The sequence below is a fragment of the Callospermophilus lateralis genome, chromosome 13 (genome assembly GCF_048772815.1).
Source record: "Callospermophilus lateralis isolate mCalLat2 chromosome 13, mCalLat2.hap1, whole genome shotgun sequence".
Lineage (NCBI taxonomy): Eukaryota > Metazoa > Chordata > Mammalia > Rodentia > Sciuridae > Callospermophilus > Callospermophilus lateralis.
Genome location: NC_135317.1, coordinates 22,787,955 through 22,810,616, shown reverse-complemented (window position 1 = coordinate 22,810,616; position 22,662 = coordinate 22,787,955). Strand labels below are relative to the sequence as shown.

At 60.8% G+C, this 22,662-nt stretch overlaps 1 protein-coding gene across 1 annotated transcript; it reads right to left on the bottom strand.

Annotated features, from left to right (window-relative positions):
* Positions 1-1,147: 1,147 nt before the first annotated feature.
* On the bottom strand, positions 1,148-17,382 carry LOC143379576 (FERM domain-containing protein 1-like). The gene is made up of 13 exons (XM_076832171.1): positions 17,150-17,382; positions 15,275-15,428; positions 14,614-14,757; positions 11,026-11,116; positions 7,109-7,185; positions 6,788-6,864; positions 5,896-6,082; positions 4,762-4,917; positions 4,091-4,156; positions 3,171-3,345; positions 2,137-2,409; positions 1,343-1,422; positions 1,148-1,279 (listed from the first exon to the last, which is right to left on the bottom strand). Exons 1-13 carry the CDS (start codon positions 17,380-17,382, stop codon positions 1,148-1,150), a joined length of 1,845 nt encoding a protein of 614 aa, XP_076688286.1.
* Positions 17,383-22,662: the final 5,280 nt, after the last annotated feature.

Genomic DNA, 22,662 nt, shown 5'->3' with positions numbered 1-22,662 from the left:
GCCTCAGGGCAGGGGTCTGTGCAGGGAGCCACCCTCTACCTGGTGGTGTGTCTGTGCAGGAGGTGACAGGGTCTCTGGGTGGGCCTGGGAGACAGCTGGGCCCAGAGTGCAGGAGAGGCCTGCATCTGCAGGACCCTGAACTTCTGAGCAGAATCACAAAAAGCAAGGTCCAGGAGAGGCCATGGCGCAGTGGTGCAGCGGTGAGCTGCAGCCTTGGGTTTAGGGCCCATGCGGGAGTGTAAGTGCAGGAGGCCAGGCTCCCCCAGGGCCTGAGGCTGGCCAGACACCCTTCACATAGGCTGCTGCGCTGCCCCAGGGTCAACACCACTGACTCCTGGCTCTCCTGGACGCTGGATGTCCAGGCCCTGACTTATCATTCGGGGAAGGAGCTTATGGGCCACAGACAGGCACGAGGAGGACCCCCGACACCCTGGGCTGATGTCCGAGCTGGCTGCACACCTCCCACAGGGGGAGACCGTTGGAAGCTGGCCAGGAAGTGGGGGTTGGAAGATAGAAGAGGCAAGGGCCAAGACCGCCCTGCCCCGGGCTGGCCACGGGGCAGTGGTGTGGGGTGAGCCACCCTCAGGCTGGCAGGCGCAGACGGAGGCACCTGTGGACAGTGTCTACACCACAAACTCCTGCAAGGACGCGCCCTCCCTGAGCAGGTCCAGGGAGAGACAGTTCATGGACCTCTTGCCACAGAGGGCAGCCCTGGCCTCCTGGGGCACCAGCAGCCCTGCCAGGGAGCAGCTGAAGGCACAGGTGTGAGAGGCAGGTGCAGGGCGAGGGGCTGGCTGGAGCTGATGCCTGTGGTCCAGGCTGCGGCTATGTAGGGCCTCCCTGCCGCTGGGCTCCGCCTCCCGGACCTGCAGGGAGAAGCCACCCATGGCTCTTTACTCAGCAGCGGGCGCCAGGCCAGCTGCTGTCACAAGCCTGTGCTCCCTGCTGGGTGTGCTCTGCCTCTGGCAGGAGGACTGGACCCCTGCAGGGCTCCCACTGCCTGGCTTGGCCTGAGGCCCACCTGCCCCCGCCCAGGGTGCTCTGCTCCAGGCCCTCGAGGCCCCTGACTCCAGCAGCAGCAGTTCTGCTTCAACCCTGCTGCGCCTCCCCACCCCACCACCCTCCGCCGCCAGGTCCTCTGCTACCATCACACAGCCCCTGGCTGGCCTCTGCTGCGGCAATCAGGGGTGTGGGCCCAACCGAGGGCTGTCCCACAGAGATCCCACTCGTGGCAGAGGGGGATGGAGGGAAGAATGCGGACAGTCACATTCATGGCCACCTGTGGGCCACACATGGGTCACATGCAGGCCCCACTGCCCAACCTGGACCTAGGGGGCCCTACCTTGTGTAGGACCTCGGTGCTCTGGCCTCTGGTCCTGGCCAGCGGGACCTGCACCACTGTGAAGGGCCCCGAGCAGGAGGCTGAGGAGGAGGAAGGGGCCTGAGCGGGGGTTGGCAGGGCCCGTCCTGCACCTGCAGCTGGGCTGCAGCTGCCCGCCCCAGTGCTGTGTCCTGGAGCCCCGACTCCTCGTGGCCCGCAGGCAAGGTGGTCTGTGACCTCACACAGTGTCCACTGCGAGGTGGTCCTGTGTGTCCCAGAGAGCCCAGGGCATCGGGTTCCACCTGACACAGGACCCCTCTCCTTGCCCACCTGGCTCCATCAGGGGAGGAAGGTGAGCTGCCCCAGTAGGCCCAGGTCCTCCCCACAGAGCTGGGGCCACAGCCTGCCCAGCGCACGTCTGTGTTGAGGCTGGGAGAAGCCAGGCCTGGGCCGTGGTGGCCACTTTTCCCCAGCAGCCCTCCCTGTCCTGTGGCCGAGACACCCTGTCTGCTCCAATGTCAGAACAGACTTCTCCAGGCCAGCGGGGTGCTGTGGTCATTTCTACTGGGTCTAGACCAAAACTTGGTCCAGACATCAGAGGTGAAGGCCAGCAGTGGACACTGGTTAGTGACAGATCTGCCAACCCTGGGCAACCCCAGATGACTCTGGCTGGCCTTAGGTGACACCAGGTGGACCTGGGTGGTACATTCGGGCATGTTCCCAGAGAGGCACTGTGACATGCAGCCTGGCCTCTCCCAGCAGTCTGGCACTTGGGGCAGGCCAGGCTCTTTGCTGCCTCATTCTTCTCAGCCCACCTTTGCTGCCCCCGCTGTCCCTGAAGCTGATGGACGGCATCTTCCTGCAGAGGCCCTCAGCCTCTACGGGCTCATCCACAGACACCTCCCCAGATTCTGCATGCTGAGAGTCGGCCTCTGTGCCCAGTGTGTGGGCACTGCCATGGCTGTCAGCAGAGCTGAGCGAGAGGCGGTGGTGGTGGTGTGGGCCAGTGTCCCTCTTGTGTCTGCTGGCCAGCTCTGGGTCCAGTTCCAGCGGGTTGCTGATGTAGGCCTCCTGGTAGTGCTTCTTCTCTGCAGGGCGTGGGGGACAGATGTAGAGCTGGGTTTGGAGGAAGGCCTGGCCCCAGGACATGGCCCATAAGGCTATTCCTGGGGCTTCCTCGCTGTCTCAGGCTACAGGCTCATCCTGAGCATCCCTGATGTCACGGCCACCCAGGACAGGGCTGGGTGGGAGAGAACAGACTGTCAGCCTGTTCTGAGGGCAGGTGTTCCCTAGGGCTGCCTCGTTACACAGGGACAAACACATCTGTGCAAGCTCACCCCCCCTATGCAGACACACATGTGCTCACACACGTGCTCACACACACGCCCACCCGTGCTCTGTGACTGCAGTGTGCACACGTGGCTGTCTCCCGGTGCTCTCTAAGGACACAGTGAGAACAGCCCCCAGGTGAAGACTGGGAGAGTGAGACCAGGCCTGGCACAGCACTGCAGCCAGGTCTTCACGTGGCCTTGATTCTGCACAAGGGACGATGTGAGGAGTCGGAAAGGGGGCTTCCGGAGCCCGGACAGAGCTGAGCAGCCCTCACCTTGACTGCACCCCGCCCCCATCTCTAGGCTTCTGCTCAGGTCACCACCACACTTCACCCGGAGCGCCTGGGGGACAGGAGCTGAGAGGCCACTGTCCATTACGGGAGAACCCTTTTGCTGAGCCCAGAGTGGGTGGCCCAGGTCCTGGGCAAGTTCTAGGGGCAATCTGCTTCATCTCCACCCCTCAGAGGGGGTGAGCAGCTATCTGCTAGGTGCCCAGACCCCGGCGGGGAGGTGCCCACCTTCAGCCTCATCCAGCAGCTGCAGCCGCTGCAGCAGGGGCTTCGCACTGAGGTAGAACTGGTGGCTGGAGCGGAACAGCCGGAGCAGGTGCCGGGAGCGCCAGGGAAAACCCGTGTAGAAAACCAGCTTCCGGGATGGGGGCAGCCCAGCGGGATGGATCTCCAGCTTCTTTCCCTGAGTAGACAGAAGGGACAATAGATGTGGCTTCATACGTTGAAAAACCCTTCCAGCAATAGGAAAGACATCACATGGCCCTCTAACTAACTGGGCGATGGCCAAGGTCCCCTTTAAAGATTTGACTTCCGTGAGCAAACGGATCTCTTGGTCACTGTGATCAGGAGGCTGTCTGACCTTAGCCATGAGAAGGCAGCCCTCTATGCAGACCCCTGCCTTGGCTGGGTGAGGGTGCAAGTGTCCAGGGTGGGACCTAAAGGGCTGAGTCTCCCTGTCCATTCTACCCAGTGGCCCTCACTCTCAGTCACAGGGGGCCCAGGGTGACAGCTCTGGAGCCGGATGAGAGGGGCACAGATGTGCCTCTAGGACCCACTCGGGAGCCAGGAGTCACATGGAATGAGAAGGGCATCAGGACCTCCCTTCACATCTCGGCTACTCGCCCCGTCCCGGCAGGGCCTTGCCAGCACAGCTGCGAGGGTGAGCATGTCCAGAGCCTCCGGGGCTGTCGGGAGCCAGGAGGAAGGGAGCCTGCACGAGCCCCGAAGGACGGAGATGCATCTGCCCCGGGGCTCTAGAGTGTTGAGGGCCCTTGCAGACACCCACCAGAAACGCCAGCTTCCTGATGCAAGGCCAGGGCAAGTCATGCAGCAGCTGCGGAGCGTGGCTCACCTCCTGCAAGACAGAGGCACTGTGTCCAGGAGGGCGGCCAGGGCGAGTCTCAGGGAGGGGCGAGTCCCTCTCTCACCTGATAGATATGCATTCCCTTGAGGGTGAGTCCCAGGAGGAAAGTGGGGTGCTCAGGCTTCTTATCCTGAAAGGTGCAAGAGGTGGAGGCCCTGGGCCTGGGGTGGCCAGAGACCACCATGCCCCACCCAGCTCTGTCCTGGACCCTCCCCTGGCCCTCTGTGTGCTGGAGCTGTTCCTGCCAATTGCCTCAGTCTCCATTCCCCAAACGTGCCTGAACCCCTTAACCTGCCCCAAGAAACCTCCACCCAGTCCTCTCCGCAAAGACTGAGTGCTGTGTCACCTGTGTGCCTGGCCGGGTGGACACAGAGTCCAGGCCCGAGGCCCCAGCACTAGACCCAAGTCAGAGCAACCGTGGCTGAGCCAGCAGGCTCGGGTCCCCAGTCCCTCGGGGTCCACTGGAGCCCTGCGGAAGCGCTGCACACCACCTCTGGACAGCCACCAGGGAACACATTCCCTCCCTCACCACACCAGCCTGTCCTGAGGACCTCCGTCCCCAGGATGGTTGGTCACACCGTCACCTGTGGGGACTTGGTCCAGCTGTGCTCTGGGATCCAGGTTAAGGTGTCCTCTGCAGGGGACTCTGCCTGCCCTGTCCTAGGGTCCCAGCACCCTGTCAGCACGGGGGCTCTGTCCCTCCCCTGTCCTGGGCCCCAGCGCTCTGGGCTCAACCTTGTACAGCCTGAAGAAGTGGACAGGCACGTCCTCCAGCTGACAGGCGTCCCTGAGGAACCTCAGCACAGCTGCCTGGGGGCTCAGCTCCTGCTGCTCGCGGTGCACGGTGGGCACGTGCCGGAGGATATAGTCGACACCCCTCTTGGCAATGACCTGAGGACGGGCCCAGGTCAGCTCCACCCTCCTTCCCTCCCCTCCCCTGAGTTGGCCTCCTTCTTGGGAAGCCTCCCAGCCTCCTGCCATTGCAGGGGACCTCCCCAGCTGCAGCTGTCCAGCGGGAGGACTGGGCCTGCTGTCCAAGCTGGGGACACAGAGATGAGTGTGTGGAGTTCCCCAAAGCACCCAAGGAAAGCCCCTCTCTTTCTGGGCCCCCCAGTGCCCACCACAGAGACCCAGAAACAAGCTGATTCCAGGTGGCAGTGTGCGCCCAACAAGTCACGACTCCCCGTACGACTCCCAGCAGCCCAGGAGGAGGCTACGTCTGTGCATGGGGTGAAACCTGAGGGATGTGCATCTGAGGAGGGCCATCCATGTCCAGAGGGACGGGGTACATGGAGGACTGGACCCAGCCCTGGGCACAGTGACCAATGTGCAGAGCGGACAGTTTCCAGCTGCTTGGGGCGGACAAGGAACAAGGAGACGCCCACAGGGAGGGAAACTAGGACTCTGCCCAGGGCAGGGGCCACTGTCCCTGGAGGGACAACCCAGTGCTCAGTGCCCCCACGAAGCCAGGCACAGTGCCCGGGGCTGGGAACACAAGGTGGACTCCTCTGCTCCCTGACCCCCCCTCCCAGGGCACTGAAGGGCTGAAGCACGGACGTGAGTGGCCCCTGAAGGGCCCTGGGATACCTGGAGAGAAGGGGCAGGTGGGCTGTTCTTCACAGCTGGGCAGGTCCAGAGGCTCAGAGGAGGAGAGCCCCTGGCTCCAGGTCGCACAGCTGGCCAAGTGTGTGCAGGAGCACCGGAGTCGGCTCTGGGCACTGGTCCACGCGGCCACACGCCTGCCTTGGGCTCCCCCAGGTTCCCCCCCTGCCCCTCCCAGCTCTGCAGCCTCCCCTCTGCATGGACCCCGTAGAGTCCTGTTGGGGACAGTGTCAGTGACCCCCCAGGAGGGTGCCAAGGGGTCCTTACCCACTGTGGGAAATAGGCCTGCGGCTCCAAGTACCGCCCGACGTGCGGCGGCTTGCGGTGGCTGCCCAGGTCGGCCTGCAGCGCGAGGGCGGCCAGCAGGAAGTAGGCCTCCTCCCTGTGTGCGCACTGGGACCGCAGCACCCGCTCCTTCAGGCTGCAGTAGTACAGGTGCCGGGCCACCTGGTCGCTGGAAGGCAGCAGAGCTGGGTGGGGTCCAGTGGCTGGACCTGGGTGGGGTCTGCACAGCCGCCCGCCCCAGCCTGGTCCAGGGCACCCAGCCTCCCCTGTTCACAGCCTGATCTGACCCAGGGCAGTGCCGGGCGCACCCTTCTCCGTGAGCAGAGAGCTGCTGCCCCCAGCGGGGCCCAGCCAGGCCTGGCTGCAGCCTTCAGCAGCCTGGACCCCGGAGGGAAGGGCCTGCCCAAGGGCTCAGGCACAGCGGCACTGAACCCCGTTCCCTGAGCCCACTGCCCAATGCCGTCAGCCACACACAGCTCCAGGACAAGGCGGGCTGCCCAGGGGGCCTCCCCTAGATCTTCTAATACAGTCGGGCACTGCCCTCAGCCCACCTCCCGGTTCCCCAGAACCTGCACACTCCCCTCCCCCTCTGGGATCAGCGACCACCTGCCTTCTCAGGGTCCCCAGCCCTCTCTCTGTCTTGCTGAACATCAGGGTTCCTGGTTGTCCTGCCAGCTCCGAGGTGGCCATCTGAGGGAGGCCACCACCCCTGTCCCGGGAACCCCTCCTGCCACGTCTGCACAGATGCTTCAGGTAAAGGCCCAGTCAGGCCCCACACTGCGCCAACATGGCTGTTCTGAGGCACAGGCAGATGGCCTGGCTCCTGGACTTGGGTGTCCTTCCAGGCAAGGTCCTGGACACCAGGAGCAGTTACCTCATGACCCTCCCGTGCTCCACGTAGTACTGCACTCTGAGGGAGGTGACGAAGGGCGCGCGGGGCCTCCAGCCTCCCTGTTGGGAGAGGGTGAGGAAGAGCGGGCCTGGGGCACCTCCCGGCGCCCGGCCTTCGCCAGGATCTTAGGAGCCGCGACACTCAGTATTTCATCCTACTTTTACGGGGAGAAGGGCCGAGTGGGGTGTGGCACCGAGGACGTGGGGACAGCAGTGTGCCTGCCAGACAAACCCAGATGAGGCGGGGGCCCCAGCAGGGAGCCGCAGGCCCACACGGGCTCAGCCTGGCCTGCAGCCCACTTACTTGAGTTCCTCTCTTCCAGTCCTCTGAGAAGTACTTGCTGAGCCTGAGCTCCAAGTCCATGAACACATGCTCATTGTCTAGAAAGGACGGGCTTCGTCAGCAACTCACCTTCACTCCCGAGGGCCTCGGGCCGGGCAGCTTCTTCTCTAGCTGACCTGGTGCGGGCTGCTCCCTTGGGCTGGCTGCGGGGATAGCCCTGTCAACCGCTGCTGGTTACCTGCATGGCCTTCCCAGGGAGGGCTGGCGCACTCTCAGCCTTCTAGGAGGCATGAGGATGAGCAGCGGGGCCCGCAGACCTTCCCTGCACCCCAGGCTCCCTGGCCCAGCCACAGAATAAGAGGGACCCTATAGCCTGCCCACGCCAACAGACGCCGACCACCAAGTGCACCGTGGGCCCAGTGGCTGGGAGGGTGCTGGGGACGCTTTTGCTGAGGGAAGCCTTGCTGTGACACTGGGGCAGGACAGTGGTTTCCTGTGGAAGCTGGAGGGGAGAGGCTGGGGGCTCCCTCCACTGTCACAGGCTCCGTGCCAAGGCCTGAGGTGCATAGCTCCAAGTGAACTGGGGAGGAAACGTCCCTCAGGAGCCACCGAGGAGCTGCTGGGCCACGGTGAGGACAGTGTGCTGCAGGCCAGTGTCACCGGCTGTCCCTGGCAGTTTTAACCTGTTCTGCCCACTGAGCACATCCCAGTCCAGCTGCCACCTTCAGACACCCGGCTGGACATGGCACTGGGACCAGCAGTCCTGCCCAGGTAGAGAGAGCCCTGGAAACGCCCGGAGGCTCCACGGGGGCCAGGGCTGGGGGCCCAGGCCTCCCGACTCTGCCTGGCCTGCCTCTGTCTCCCCCAGAGCCCCACGGACCTGACAGACAGCGGGCTGGGGTCCAGCTGAGTTCCCAGGCTCACCAGGGCCAGGAGTTAGGGGCTGAGCTGTGTCCCCAGTGTCAGAGCCCTGACCCCCGGGCCTCAGGGACTGCTCAACTTAAGTGAGTCTCCAGGGTGTCCTGATCCACCAGGAACGGGACTGGACATGCAGCCCAGAGGGACAGCAATGCAAAGACACCGGGAAGGACGCAGAGAGGACACAGGCGGGAGAGGACCCCAGAACCTCCAGGGTCACGTGTATCTCTCCCAATTCTGTCCCTAACACATCAGACTTTGAACCCTGTGGCCCGGCTGGCGGCCCAGAGCCCATCTGCTCTGAACGACCTCGGCCTTCCGCTCCTCCCCCACAGCCTAAGTCTGGCCAGCCCTGACCCTGGTCCCTGGCTCTCTGGGAAGATGGTCTCTGCCTTGGGGTCAGACAGCCCTGCCTCCCTGACCAGGTCATCTCCTGAGTCAGGCCATAATTTCTTGCTTGAAGGAAGCAAACTGTCCTTTGTACGAGATGTCCTTTGGCAGGTGACTAGGAAAGCCTGTGGCACATCCAGAGAGTGGAGGGTCAGTCACTGATGACAAGGACTCAGCCCCAGCTGTGGAGGGCGTGGCGCCGACGTGACTGCTTGTCACCAAGGGAGAGCCGTCTGGAGGGGCAGCACTGTGGACAGGGCAGGGACTCAGCAGAGGACCCGCGGTGGTGGGGGTGGGTAGGGAGGGCTTCAGGGCCATGGCACTGCTGGGTGACACCAGGGCACTGCACAGTGTCTGACACCAGGGGTGAGCCTCATGTCACCATGGACTCTGGTGACACGGATGTGTCCCTGTAGGTTCCTGCTGGGATGTGGACACTGTGGGTGGGACGTACAAGAGAAATACTTTTTCCTTCTGCTCAGTTTTGCTGTCACCTCCACCTGCTCCAAAAAATGACATGTTAAAGTCCTGAAGCCCCTTCCAAGTGTGACTCCAGCCTCCTGAGGCAGGAGAGCCCTCAACAAGCCTGCAGCTCACTCGGGCCCAAAGGTCTCCTCTTGCCCCTGGTGACTGGACAGACACCCGCACCCGAGGTCTTGCAGATGACCCTAGGAGCAAGGGCCTGGTGACTTCCTGTTCACTCCCCACCATCTGGGCAGCAGGGAGGGCTGGAAAAGCCCCAGGATCCTCTGGGAGCTCCTGCTCCTGTGGCCCAGGGTCCCATGGAGCCCTGTGGAGGGGTATTGCACACGCACCCTCTGAAGCCCAGTCCCACTGATGATCCCGCACACTGGGACACCTAGGAAGTGCAGCCAAGAGCGTGGTATGTCCCAGTGACTGGGAAGGGCAGTGAGGACCTGCCCACCTCGGAGGCCTCCCCACCTCTCTTCCCAGGGAGTTGTCCTCTCTGGCCACAGATGCACCAGGGCGCCCTGGAGCCCAACCAAGGCCTCTGAAGGAGTGGAAGACCTCGGCCTCCCCCGCGGAGCCCTTGCCTTCTACCTAGTGCAGACGGCAGGACACCCAAAGCCACCAGGGCGGACTGAGGAGCTGACCCTCGCGTTCCTGCTGGCCAGGGAGTGGGGGCCTGCCCTGTCTCTGTCTGTGTCCCACCTTCCCTACTGCCAAGCCCCGGATGCCAGTGGAGGTCCCGTCCCTTGCTGTGTTACCAAAAGTGTGCACAAGTCACCACGCCTGAGGCGCTGAAGCAAGGAATCCAAGGTCCTGTTCAAAAGTCCAGGTCTCCAAAGTAAGGACTCTGGCCATGAAGGGTGCCAGTGGCCCTGGGCTGAGCTCCAAGATGGACAAGCTCAGCGGGCTGGAGCCTCAGCCTCGGCAGGTCCCATGTGCAGGAGGGAGACCTGTCTTCACCTGGGAGCAGGGAACCCCAATTTCTTCCTTAACCTGCCCTGCCCACTTGCTCCTGGGGCCGGCAAGATTGGCGGCAGGCCATCTCAGATGGCCAACAGAAGAGGAGATGGAAGACAGGTCTGGTGGAGGTGGCTGCCTTCCAGCTGGTTACCTGCCCTGCGACACTCCCAGCAATCCCTGTGTGTGCACCTGGACTCCTCGCAGTGGACACTATGCCCGCCCACAAGAGCCGAGCCTCGGCAGTTCTGCTGCAAGGCCTCGACTTGGGCTGAGCCTGGCTGAGGGCCTCCCGTGACTCATCCCCGCTCACCCCACTCATCCACCTCACAGGAGTGTGCTCCATGGTACACACACATGCTGAAGACCTGTGAGCTGGTCCCTAAGGTGTGGGCAGCTCACGGTATGGACCTTGAGCCTCAATCAGAAGGACAAAGGTCCTGAGCTGCTGGCTGTGTTTACACTGCGGGCTCTGGCCCCCTGCAGGGGCGGCCTCCGGGGCCTGGCACGGTATCACCAGGGCTTTGATTCACTCTTCGCTTTGAGGCCTGGGGAGTCCCTAACCAGCAGGAAGCCGAGCACCTCTGGGCCACGAGGGAGAAGCACCCCGTCCTACAGCATGTGCGGGTTCCCCTGCCCACTGTGACTGGCCACCTCCTTCCTGGGGAGCCGCCCCGGCACTCCAGGCCCTACCCTCAGGTCCTTGAAATCAGGCTGCATCTGCACAGGCACCCGCCTTGGCCCTGTAACTGTCACACTCCCCACATGACAGAGCCCAGCAGGCTGAGCGGGCAGCTGTGTGTGTCATCTGAATGTGCTGGTGCACAGAAATGTACACCTCACACACGCATGTGAGCACCACCCACCTTAGAGCACAGGCTCACACGTCACACATGCACATACCTCAGGCCACACACGACCACACCACACGAGCACACACCACAGGCCACGCGTGGACACACCACACGTCCACATGCCACACGCCACAGGCATCGCACAGGCACACCTCACACGGCACACTCAGCACACTGCACACTACGGACCACCCACTTTGCAGCACACGTGCACACACCACACACACTGACACACCCAACACCCTGTCTGTGGTTGTCCACCCAGAGCCTGACCCCAGAAGCCCAGCAACAACGGGGTGGGGTGGAAGGAGCAGGGGGGCCTGAAGGTGGGACGGCAGCACTGCTCACCTCTGACCACGCTGAGGCCGGAGAAGCGGGCCTCCCGGAGGCCCAGCACGCGGCACACCTGCTGGAACAGCTCCCGCGCCGTGGCCCTCACCTGCAACAGGGGCGGTGCTCAGGGCGTCCAGGACTGCCCTGGACAGGCTCAGGGGACCCCGCTTCAGGACGTGAGCAGTGGCTTGTGCTCAGGGCCAGGGTCACTCCCAACCCCACAGAGCTGCTTGGGAGAGGGAGGTGGAGGGGTGGGCCTGGATTGGACAGAGCACCCTCCACCCTCCCCATAATGTGCACCCCCTGGGGGCCCGCCTGCTAGATCCTCCTTACCCCAGAAAGCATGGCCCTGACCACCCGGGAATGGGCATCTGTGGGTGGGGAAGACACCTGATGTTCAGGGGAGGGGGCCGAGGAGGGACTGACGACACTCAGGAACACACTGCCTGCCCAGCGCTCTGCAGATCTAACTAGCAGTCCCCGTGCACAGTCTGAGCCGGGCCCTGGGCCCCTGAGGACATGCTTCACTGTGCAGTCTGTGCCTCGGCCAGCTTAGCCATTGGGCACACGACTCCTACAGCTGGCCCTGGGGGATCCTACACTGCACCCCCAGAAACCACTGGGCAGGCCTCACGCCCAGGGCCAGTGTCCATGCTGCTGCCCAGGAGGGTGCTTTCCTCTGCGCACAGGTGAGGCCTCTCTTTATGGCACGTCCTGCAGTCTGCTTCATGTGGTCCCAGCATGGCTCCCTGACGGACACTTCACAGCGATCTCCCCAAACCCCTGGTCCCATGCCAACCCCTTATGCCTATTTATTGACTCCAAGCCTATAGAAGCTCCCGTGCTGGCCTGGGTGACGTCCCTGCTCCAATCCGACCTTGAGCTTCCTGCGTGGAATCCCCTCAGATGCCACCGTGTACGCGGGCGGACAACACCGTGGCACCTCAGCCACTGCTTCTGTTCAACTTCCTGACAGACTCGGCTCCAGGCTGGCAGTGCTGTCCTCACCCCTGTGCCTCTCGGCCGGGGGACAGCCACACATCTCCTGCTGGTGACTCAGAGACACCGTGTGTGCCAGCTGGCTATGGTAGAGGTGTGTGGCGGTGGCCCCGGGCCCCTGTGAGGCCCCGGACCTGGCCTCCACTAGAAACCCAGAGCCCCGTGACCTGGCCGTCTGCTACCTGTGCCTCTGTGTCACCGGAGCGGCACGGCCTGTTCCTGCTTTTCGATGACAAGTTACCGAAAGGTTGGCTCATTAGCATCAGTTAACGTGGTGAGGGCCACCGGGACTGGGACGTGCACTGGGAAGGTCTTCTCAGCCCACGCTCTTCTGATGACTGCAGTGGAGCCACACACAGGGGGACATGGACGCCCACGATGGCTCCCATGGTCTACAGTGCCTGGCTTGCACCTGAGGGCTGGCCAGCTGTGTCCCTACCAAGCAGAGGGCCCGACTGGGGGGGTAGGAGCAGGAGACACCCCTCCGGGGCCAGAGGGTGGTAGGGAGGGGAGGTAGGAGCAGGAGACACCCCTCCGGGGCCAGAGGGTGGTAGGGAGGGGAGGTAGGAGCAGGAGACACCCCTCCGGGGCCAGAGGGTGGTAGGGAGGGGAGGTAGGAGCAGGAGACACCCCTCCGGGGCCAGAGGGTGGTAGGGAGGGGAGGTAGGAGCAGGAGACACCCCTCCGAGGCTCCATGAAGCCCGAGCGTGACCTCACACTGTGTTCTGGGTGCAGCCTCCGGCTGAATCTCACAGTACAGCTCAGGGAGGGAAACAGGTAGAAGATGCCCTGGTCACACAGGAGGAGGCCCCAGCACGTCCACTGCAGGCCTCAGAGGGCCCCAGGACCCTGACATCCCCTCCTCAGGTGGGAACTCCAGTGCTTGGGGCACTGCCACAAACCTAAGTGCCAGCACTTCCTACGGACACGCAGCCCCAGGCAGACACCAGGCTCCCAGGGGACCCGAACCGTGATGTCACAGCCCGGCACTGCCTCAGAGAGCACCAAGCTGTCCACAAGGAGCCTCAACAAATTCCCCCTGGAGGGACCTGTCACTCTGTCAGACACCTGCATTTCAATCCCCATTTTCACCATTCACACTTACAAAGGTGGAAGGACTGCTCCTGGTCCAGCTTAAAGCTGGGAGCTGACAGCTTCTTCCTGCTCAGACGGCCTGAGGAAGAGCCGCCCCTAGGCCGCCGCGGCTCGCCCAGAGGGCCCCAGAAGGAAGCCAATCGCAGGGACCCTGGACCTGGACCAGTGAGTGTCTGGATTAGTTCAGGGCCCGAGCCCGGACACTTCCCTTCCTCCCCAGGGCAGGGAGTGGGGAAGGGCCGGGTCTGCAGCAAACTGCATGACCCTGCTGTCCCTCAGGTCACAGTGACCTGAGGACCATGACCTGGCCACACTGCCCCGTGATGGGCGGCAGGGGGGAGCTGCAGGCGTCGAGACTGCATCCACCCAGGATGCCAAAGTCCTCACAGAAGGGTCACGCCCTGGCTGGAGGTCATCTGTGCCAAGGAGACGGCCTGCTCCTTAGTGTCCCTCTCAGACCCTAAGTGCCGGGACGTGACCAGGTTGTGCAGAGCTACAGGGTCCCCAGTGACTTCTGGCAGCCTTCCGCTCCTCCTTGTGGTTTCACAACCTGAAGTTTGATCCAAAAGCCATCTGTGGAGGCTGTGGCCGGGGTCCCTGGACCATTCCAGCTCTGTCCTGCGGGCCAGGCCTCCTCTGGGGCTGGCAAGCGCTGCTCCTAGCTCTTAGTTCTCTCACCAGACGCATTCTTGAGGGGAATCTGGTAACTCTGGTGACTTTGGGCACAGCCCTCGGCGCTGTCCTCAGATGGAAGGGGAGGGGCTTTCTATCAGCCAGTGAGGGCGGCCCCACTTCTGAGGGTGACAACGTGATCCATCATCCCCAGGGGGATGGTCCAGCCATGAGGGTCCAAGTGGAGGGGGAGGCCGAAGGGTGGGGCGGAGGTTGCAGAATAGGAAGAGAGGCAGGGGTCCCGGGGGAAGAGGCCCTGCCCGTGACAGTCACAGCCCGATGACAATGCAGGGATTTCAGAGGGGCCCTGGAGTGAAAACTCGGAGAAGCCAACATTTCACTAAAGCCCAGTGTGGAGGACAGGGCAGGACTGGAGGGCGGCAGGGCGGCGGGGGGCACGCAGAGCCACCCAGGGCCTCCAGAGGGAGGCCGCTGTCCCGGGTGAACTGTGCCACCAGTTTCCTGCTCCCGAGGCACCGTTTCTTCATCGGCCTTTCCAGTCCAGCTTCTCCCACAGGAGGGACACCCAGGGATCAGACAGGTACCCTGGGACAAAGTCAACCCAGGGAGGCATGGACGCTGTGGGAGGGCCAGGCAGCCCAGGACTCTGGACGCTAAAGGGGACTGGGCAGCTCTCAGCCCCAGCATGCTACAGTGGCCCGCATCATAGTGAAGTGGTCATTTGATGTCTCCCCTAGTCCAGGTGCCCCCAGTGCATAGCTCCTTCTGTCCCCATATCACTCTCTGGACATGTGGTCCCCACTGTCCCCCAGTCACCCTCTGGACACACAACCCAACTATTCTCCTGGCCACCCCCTGGGCACATGCCCTGCTCACCCCTACTGCCAGCCGCAGCTGCTTCTGGGCGGGCAGCAGCACGAGGACATCCCTGTGCTCTGAGGTCATCTTGCTGTCCCCAGGGTTGGCTCCACTGGGCTGCGTACAAGCCTCTTTCAGGACCAGCCTCTGCCGGCCAAGCTCCTGTAGGGGAGAGGAGTCAGGGTTGTCCAGGGGGAGTGAGCGGCTGGAGCCCCGCCTCCTCTGGGTGGCATCTCCGCACCACCGTCTCTGGTCTCCCCTGGTCATCAGCTCAGGTGGACACTGGCCCTCCCACTCCCAGCTGTGCCTTCTGTGCTGGTGTCTCTGGCACTCGCCATAAAGGGCCAGGAACTTGGTGGCTGTGCAGGACAAGGGTCAGGCTGTGAGCTGGGTGTGTGGAGGATGACTGGATGCACGGTCCTGTGGCCACCTCACTGTACCTGGGCAGGGGCAGCTCCACTCCAGGCCATAGACAGGGACCACTGTGTGGCCCCTATAGGAAGGGCCAGGACCCCTGCACCACAAGACGTCTCCTGCAGCTCTCAGAGGACAGAGGGGCCACACAGACCCCTGGACATAGACTCCAGAACCAGGGTGGCCCCTGGTCACTGGAGCAGCAGGAGGGCCAGGAGGACAAGAGGCAATGGGAGAGGAACGTGCCCCAGTCCCAAGACAACACCTCCTGCTTGTACTGGCCACAGAGCCAGGAACGTGCTGGAGTCACAGCTCCTGGAGGGACCTTGCCGCGGGGCCCTTTCTGTTCCGCTAGCTGGGAGCTGAGGACTCCTCTGGCCAGAGCCAGCTCATCGGCCCCCTGCAGCAGGCCGGGACAGCTGGAAGTGGGCCATGGCAGGCACATTGAGGGTGTGGACTCTCAGAAGCCAGCCGTGGGACCTCTGCCATCAGTCTGAGGCACCGTGGACTCTCCAGGCACTAGCAGGGGCCCCAGGAGGCCACTGGCCGGGGCAGCCAACCCTGGGGGCATTTCAGGTCCAGGAGATTTTGGACCCATGGGCCTGGCTTGTCGACCTCTGTCCTCAGCCAGGGTTGGGGAGCCTCTTTCCCGTCCCTGAGTCTCAGGACCTCCTTGGAGAAGTCCCTCTTACTGATCCCGAGAGGCTGCTGGTGGAGGAACCCAGGAGGGTCCTAGGGGCAGCTGGCTGGTCTCAGGAGGTCCACACTCCAGCACCCTCAGGGCTATCCAGGGCTTTGGAAGATTAGCAGGCCCAGGGACAGGGGCTCCACCTCATGTCTGCCCACCGCCCCCTGCACTCAGGCTGAGCCCTCCCCCCGGGCCTGCTTTCTCTGCAGGGTAATGCGAGGCTCCTTGTCACAGGAGAGCACGCGTCCCTTCAGCCAAGGCCAACTGCTCCGGAAGGTGGACACTGGGTTCTGATCCTCACTTCAGGCTAATTGCTGGCTGGATGCTGGTCAGGAGGTGGACGGACGCCTGTCGCAGCATCACAGAGGAAGCAGCCATTGTCTTCCTGCAGTGTCTGAGCACAGGAGGCCCCCGAGGCTGTGGGAACACAGGAGGTAGTGATGGGGAGAGAGCCAGGACGGCTGGGCGGGCGTGGTCGACGGCCACGGAGCCCTGTGGTGGGTGTGGGTTCCATGTGTCATAGGTGGTGTCTTCTCCGAGCCAAAAGGAAGAGAAACATGTGTCGTCACTGATAAACAATCCATGGACCCCAGCACAGTGGCATGTCTCAGGCCCAGAACCCAGAGCTGCACGAGCTACCCAGAATGCCCTGCAGCCCAGCAACACCTCTGAGGGACAGTCAGGGGACACTTCATCAAGAAGACAACAGCTTTCTGTCCTTTGAGAAAACAGAAACATGGCAAGATACCCCAAATCCACAGCACTTGTAGGTACAGTTAGTTGGCCTTGCTATCTGCAGGAACGGGTTCCACACACTGCCCAGAGCCCCAAGTTGGTGACAGTCAAGCTCCTTGCTTAAAATGGCACTCATTTTGTGAATAACTAATCACTTTGAGGTGACTTATAAAGCCTGATGCAGACTGACTGTGCCGATAGCTGGGACCGCAGGGCTAGGAAGAGAGGCCAGGAAGCCTCCACCTCCCGGCCAAACGCAGTGCTTCCCAAATATCCTTGATCCAAACTTGGCTGGTGCACAGATGTGGGGCCACAGGAGCCCTGTGCTGACGGAGTGCACTGTCCCCTGGACTCTTGTTCAGTTACTGGCCACGGCTGGGATTTCAGGTGTGAGGGGCTCCACATGGAGATGCCAAGGCAGATGCCAGGCCTCTTTCCAGACGGGCACTCAGTCCTCCTCCACCCAGTTCTCCCTTCTTCTGGACAGTGGTGTCATCTTGTAGATGGGCTTGCTGAGAATGTTCTAGAACTCAAGCTTCTCAGTTCTTTACGCCCATGAGGGATAGGCTTTGAAAAAGCAACACGGGAATACCTTTCAGAAAGACAAAGGAAGGGGGTGCTCTGAACTCCCGTGGCGGACTGAGACTGCCACGCCAAGAGGGCAGCAGCCAACAGGACAGGTCACATGTGGGGACTGCACTAACCAGGTGCCCTAACCTGAGCCGGACAACCTCGCAGGTCCACAAGGCTCCATGGGGGCATCTGCGGGTGGGCTCCGACTCCCACGCGCCTCCCTTGGACCCTCCGGGCTGGGCAGGACCTTCCAGAAGGGTGCAGGAGCCCCGGGCTGGGGAGTCCTCAATCTTCAGTCCTGAGTCGCGGCTCACGTTTGGGGCTGGGGACGAGGTTGCCCGCAGGAAAGAGCCACCCAGGGACTGTGCCGGCGCCATGGGCAGGGCCCGGTGTTTGTCTCCTGCCTACACAGACCTGATCAGGCCCCTCGGCCCCAGTGACAACCCAAGGTCCCACGAGCAGGACGGGCCCCCCACAGCCCTGGCTGTCCTGCCCCTGGAGCTGCCTCTGCCTTTCTAACTGACCGCAGTGGCAGGGCTGGGAGAGGTCCCACAGGGGTCAGCCCTGCTGTGGACAGAGGTCATCAGGTGTGACATTCACATCCCTGTTCACCTGGCTGGCCACCCTCCTTCCCTGCAGGTGGGAGTGCCATGGGCAGGACCTGCCCCCACAGGACAGGGACTGCAGAGCCGCTGAGGGGCCAGTGTCGGGGACAGTTCCTGTGGCCTAGGGCTGTCCCCTGCCCAAGGAAAGATGGGGCTTGGTTTTGGGCCAAATCAGCCGCCTTTGGCGTAAACAAGTTTGTGCCTGTACCAGGAAGTCCACCCCATTGGCCGGTAGAAACCACAAGAGCTCGGGCCCAGTAAATGCTTCCTGTCTTTCCTATTATGTGTCCACAAGGTTGAGATGTGACCTCCTCTGTGATTGGCTCCTATGTCCTATATATACTACGCACTTTCTTGGTACCAGGTTCCTCTTGTTGCGCCTTCAATAAAACCTGACACAGTTCCGCCGGGTCCTTGTCTTTCTTTTGTTCGACTCTGCTGGACGGAGTCGACAGGCCAGCTCCTCTCCTGGACCTACAGAAGACAGGGTCTGCCTCCAGGAACCATGCCAAGTGACAGAGAGCCCAGGTCACCTGCCCCTCGGGTGGCACTTAAGTGTCCAGGCATCTGGACCCATCACTAGGGGTGGAATGGGTGCCTGGTCAGAGGGCAGCATTTTCTAAGGGGTGGAGGAAGGCAGCAGCTGCCTGCTACAGGCACCAGGGCAGCCATGTCTGAGAGAGGCGGGCGGCTGTGAGGCTGAGCACATCGGAGCGTCCGAGAGGCCAAGGGAGGAGGACGAGAACCCCCGCTTGCTGCCATGTCCTTGCTTACAGAGACAGGGCACGGGGACTCTGGGACTGGCATTCAAGACCTGAGGACAGGGTGTGGGGTCCCTGGGCAGCATGGGGACCTGAGGACCAGGGTGGACTCTGGCCTGGACTGGCCCTCCTGACCCTCTCCCCTGGAGTCATGCTCTGGGCTGTGTCATCTACGCGGGTGGAGCAGGACCTGTCCCAGCCCCACAGGCTTTCGGGGGGGCACCCGGAGTGCAGGCTTTGGGAGGGATAGCGAAGGACTTACAGATGGGCCTTTAAACCCTGCTGTCATTCAGCTGTATTCCATTATCTCTAAATTGGCACTGTCCCCAGCAATGGCTGCTGGCCGCATGTTGCTCTTGAACATTTGCAATTGGTCCAAGTTGAGATGCATGTAAATGGAACAGATTTTGAAGATTCAGTATGAAAACAGATCGTAGAATGTTGTTGTTTATGTTAAGATATTGCTACGTGTTGAATGGTAGTATACTGTATTTCTATTGAACTGTGCCCTAAAAGCAGAGAGACACTCAAACCAACCTGAACACTGGGGGCCAGGGCCATGTGGTGGCAGCAGAGACTGCAGTGACCTGTTTACAAGCCAAGGGCTTTCAGGAAGAGCCGGTGGCCATCAGAAGCCATGAAACAAGGAAGGGAGTCCACCTAGGGACAGACGGGTCCATCTCCCTCAGTATTTTAAAGGTTTATTGACCAGGCTTCTGGGTTTTAATAAAATGGGATTTCACAAACTCTTAATTTAGAATAGTAAGTGGAAAATAGTAAAAATAGATTTCTACTAGAGAAAACTTCTGAGTCTGCAAATAATGTTTTGAAAAGAGGGAGACATTGATGGGGGTTGTCGGGGGGAGAGAGAGAAAGAGAGGGAGAGAGGGAGAGGGAGAGAGAGAGAGAGAGAGAGAGGGAGAGGGAGGGAGAGAGAGAGAGAGAGAGAGAGAGAGAGAGAGAGAGAGAGAGAGAGGGGGAGAGAACGAGAACACTCTGCAAGGTCAGGTGGCCTCGACGGCCAAGACTAGTTCTCATGGACTGGGCGCCTGGGGTGGAGCAGTGGAGACTGTGGCCATTCTGACAGGTCTGAGGATGCAGGCCCAAGGTCCAGGTCCTCTGTGCGCAGTGCGGAAGTGGGCAGCTTGGCCAAGCTGCAGGGATGGTGAGGGCACTGCTCAAATTGGGAAGGGAGGTGGTCACCCTTCAGATTCTGGGAAACCAACCACAGTTTCCGGTTCTTTAAGTTACTGTCCTGGGAGAAGCCTTGCTTTGACCTCACAGATGCAAACTATAATTGGTGGCACATGGCATTAGTCTCCTGTGGCTGCTGTGACAAAGGACCCCAAATCAGGTGGCTTAAAGCAGCGGGAGTACACACCCCTGTGTGCTACAGGCAGGAGTGGGGTCAGGCTGTGGTGAGGCGCGCTCCCTGCCAGGTCCTCAGGAGGATGCTCCTCACCGCCTCGGGTGTCTTGATCGTAGTCTCCTCCCTCATCCCAGGACCAAGGCCTTCTGTGTCTCTTTCCCCCCGACAGGGATGCTGTCGCACTGGACAAAAGGCCACCCTGGGTCAGTGCCCTCACCCTAAGTGATCACGTCCCGGAAGGGCCTGTTCTGAAGTCCTGGGATGGCTTGCTGGTACAGGGTCAAGAGTCGGCGGGGGGCAGGCTAGAGGGGAAAGGCCCATTTTTGATTCCCCTCATTTTCAGGCTCACAGCAGAAATTTGTCAGCAGTACCACAAGTCAGGTGCCCCCATATCTCCCAGGCCACGTGGACGTTTGACAGGATTTTCTAGGAATGGACCTGGCTTCTGGCCAGCTGAGCTGAGCGGTCAGCTGTCAGAGGATTCCATGGCTAGTGGATGGCTCCGGAGCTGGCGGCTCCTTAGTTGTGATAGGGGTACCGCCTTCACCTCTTCAGTTGGCCCATAGGATAGGTGGCATAGGGTGACACTGCCAGCTGAGAATGACGTCATCAACACCATCAGATCCCAGCAAGTGCCCAGGTGCAAAGGCAAGGTTCCAAGTGAAACTCCAGTTCTGCGCTCAGGGGCCGAGGTGGGCTCCAGTGCGGCCGTGTGTGGGGAAGGCAGCCTCATTGTCCTGCCACAGAGAGGAGCGTCAGGCTGAGGCCGGGTCTGAGCTTCCGTGGGACTCAGAAACAAGCCAGATGGAGCTCACCTCCAGCCTCGTGTCCAGAGCAGAAAGCTTGTCTCAGGCGTCCCCAGGAGACTGACCGACTCCTCCACCAGGACACGGAGTCTCACAGGCTCAGGACTTAACCGCCACTGTCCGTGAGAGACGGCAGGAGTGGGCCCACAATCCCCCTGGCTGCAACCAGGGTCCAGGTTCCTTCCCGCAGGCCTCTGGCAGACACACACAGGTACTTTGTATCAACCCTTTCATTAATTGGGCTAATTTTCACAAGTTTGCTCCGAGGCCTTCAGAGGTTAGCAGGGTGTCTTGCACAGAACGTGCTCGCCCAAATGGCCCCAGGAGGCTCTTGCTTCTTAAAAATATTCTTTTTGCCCTAGCTGTCTTTCCCCCACTGTTAGCCTGTGGGTAATCAGCACCTCTCCTCTCCCCTCTTCACCTGCCCTTCTACTCTGCTGCCGCCTGGCAAATCAACCCAGGAAGGCCATCGAGCTGGACCTGAGGTGGGGTTTGGCTCTGAGCAAACGACCAGCTGCGTTTGGCTGTGTGAAATGAACACCCTTCGTGTTAAAAAGGCTTCTGGACTATGTCTTATTCTCGGCTGAGTGCTGGGGGCTGCGCTTGCCCAAGGGCAGAGGGCATGATGTTGGCCGGCATCGGACTCCCCCAGCCCATGCCAGCCCGTGCTCTTTCCAGGCCAGCAGCAATGTTTTCAGTGCGACCATTTGCTCTGCTGCACCCAGCAAAGGGGCACCGTCCCAATCCCAGGGGCTCGATCGTTTCAACACAAGAATCTTGGCAAGAAATAACGCAGTGCTGGGCTCTTGGTTCATTGTACCGTCAGGGAGAAATCTGGAGGAAGCGAGATGGAAAGTAGCAGGGGAACCTACCTAGATTTGTCACAGAAAATGAAACTTGGACCCTGGTCTGTAAATGAGTCCCCAGTCTTGTTCATCAATGTAGAAATCACACAGACAGCTGTTAGGGGCTGCAACAGGGTCCGGTTCCTTCCCGCAGGCCTCTGGCAGACACAAACAACCTGGGCGTTGGTCAGCTTCACGTGGCCACACAGGCACCTGAGACAATCACTTATTTTGGCTCAGCTCTGGAAGTTGCGGTCATGACCAGTGGGCCCCACGGCTCTGTCCCTGTGGCCAGGCAACCCTTCCCCCATAAGCTCAGGGCAGAGCAAAACTGCTGGCCTCACACAAAACAGCAGAGCAGGGGCAGGGCCCCAGATCCCCCAGGGACCTAAAGACCTGCCAACTGGCCCCCTAAATGTCCCCCACCTCCAGACACCATGCTAGGGACCAAGCCTTTAACACTAGATTTCTTGGGGGACACAGGATCCAGACAATGGCACCCAGAGAGGGCTCCTCACAGGACTCAGTCAGGGATAGTCACCAGGGCGCCTGGGCGGGGTGGAGGGGGCGCATCGCCAGCTGGGTGGCTGCAGACCCTGACAGCCATCAGGATTCGAGCTGACCTCCCCAGGCCTTGCTTTCGGGCTCTGGCAAGACAGCTATGGACTTGTGTGGCGATGCACACATGCTCCTCTGGAGACTGAGGACAGGAGGCTGCAGGCTCCACATGGCCCAGATTACACCTCCACCCACCTTCAGCGTTTTCTGTTCAGTCTAATCTGGCATGCTGCTTCCAATAGAAGGAACATTATACAAAGTTCAGCAGGAAGCAGACTTCAACATCCACAGTGCCCTGAGAATCAAGGAAAGATTATGAAATTATTTTAAGAAAAGGAAAGGACTATGTTTAAAAATATTATTAATATTAATAACATTATTGCTATTATTATTATTTTGAGCAACTTGTAAAATGTCATATTGAAGCCAGTAAACCAAGAAGTGAATTTAAAGAACGCTAATGAAAGCAAGACATTTTTATAACATATTATAAAATATGACTTTGAGTTTCTTACCGTGACTAAAATTAAAATTTTCTATTTTCCTAAGTTTAGTGATCTAGCCTGCATACTTCATGCAGAAAGACTTTGTATGTCGTAATAATGGGGCCAGCGGTCACCACCCTGAAATAGACAGCCTTCTAATCTGAAGCAGAATCATCAAAATAAATCGGCCAATAATCTAAGATAATCATAAAATATCAAATCAGCTAA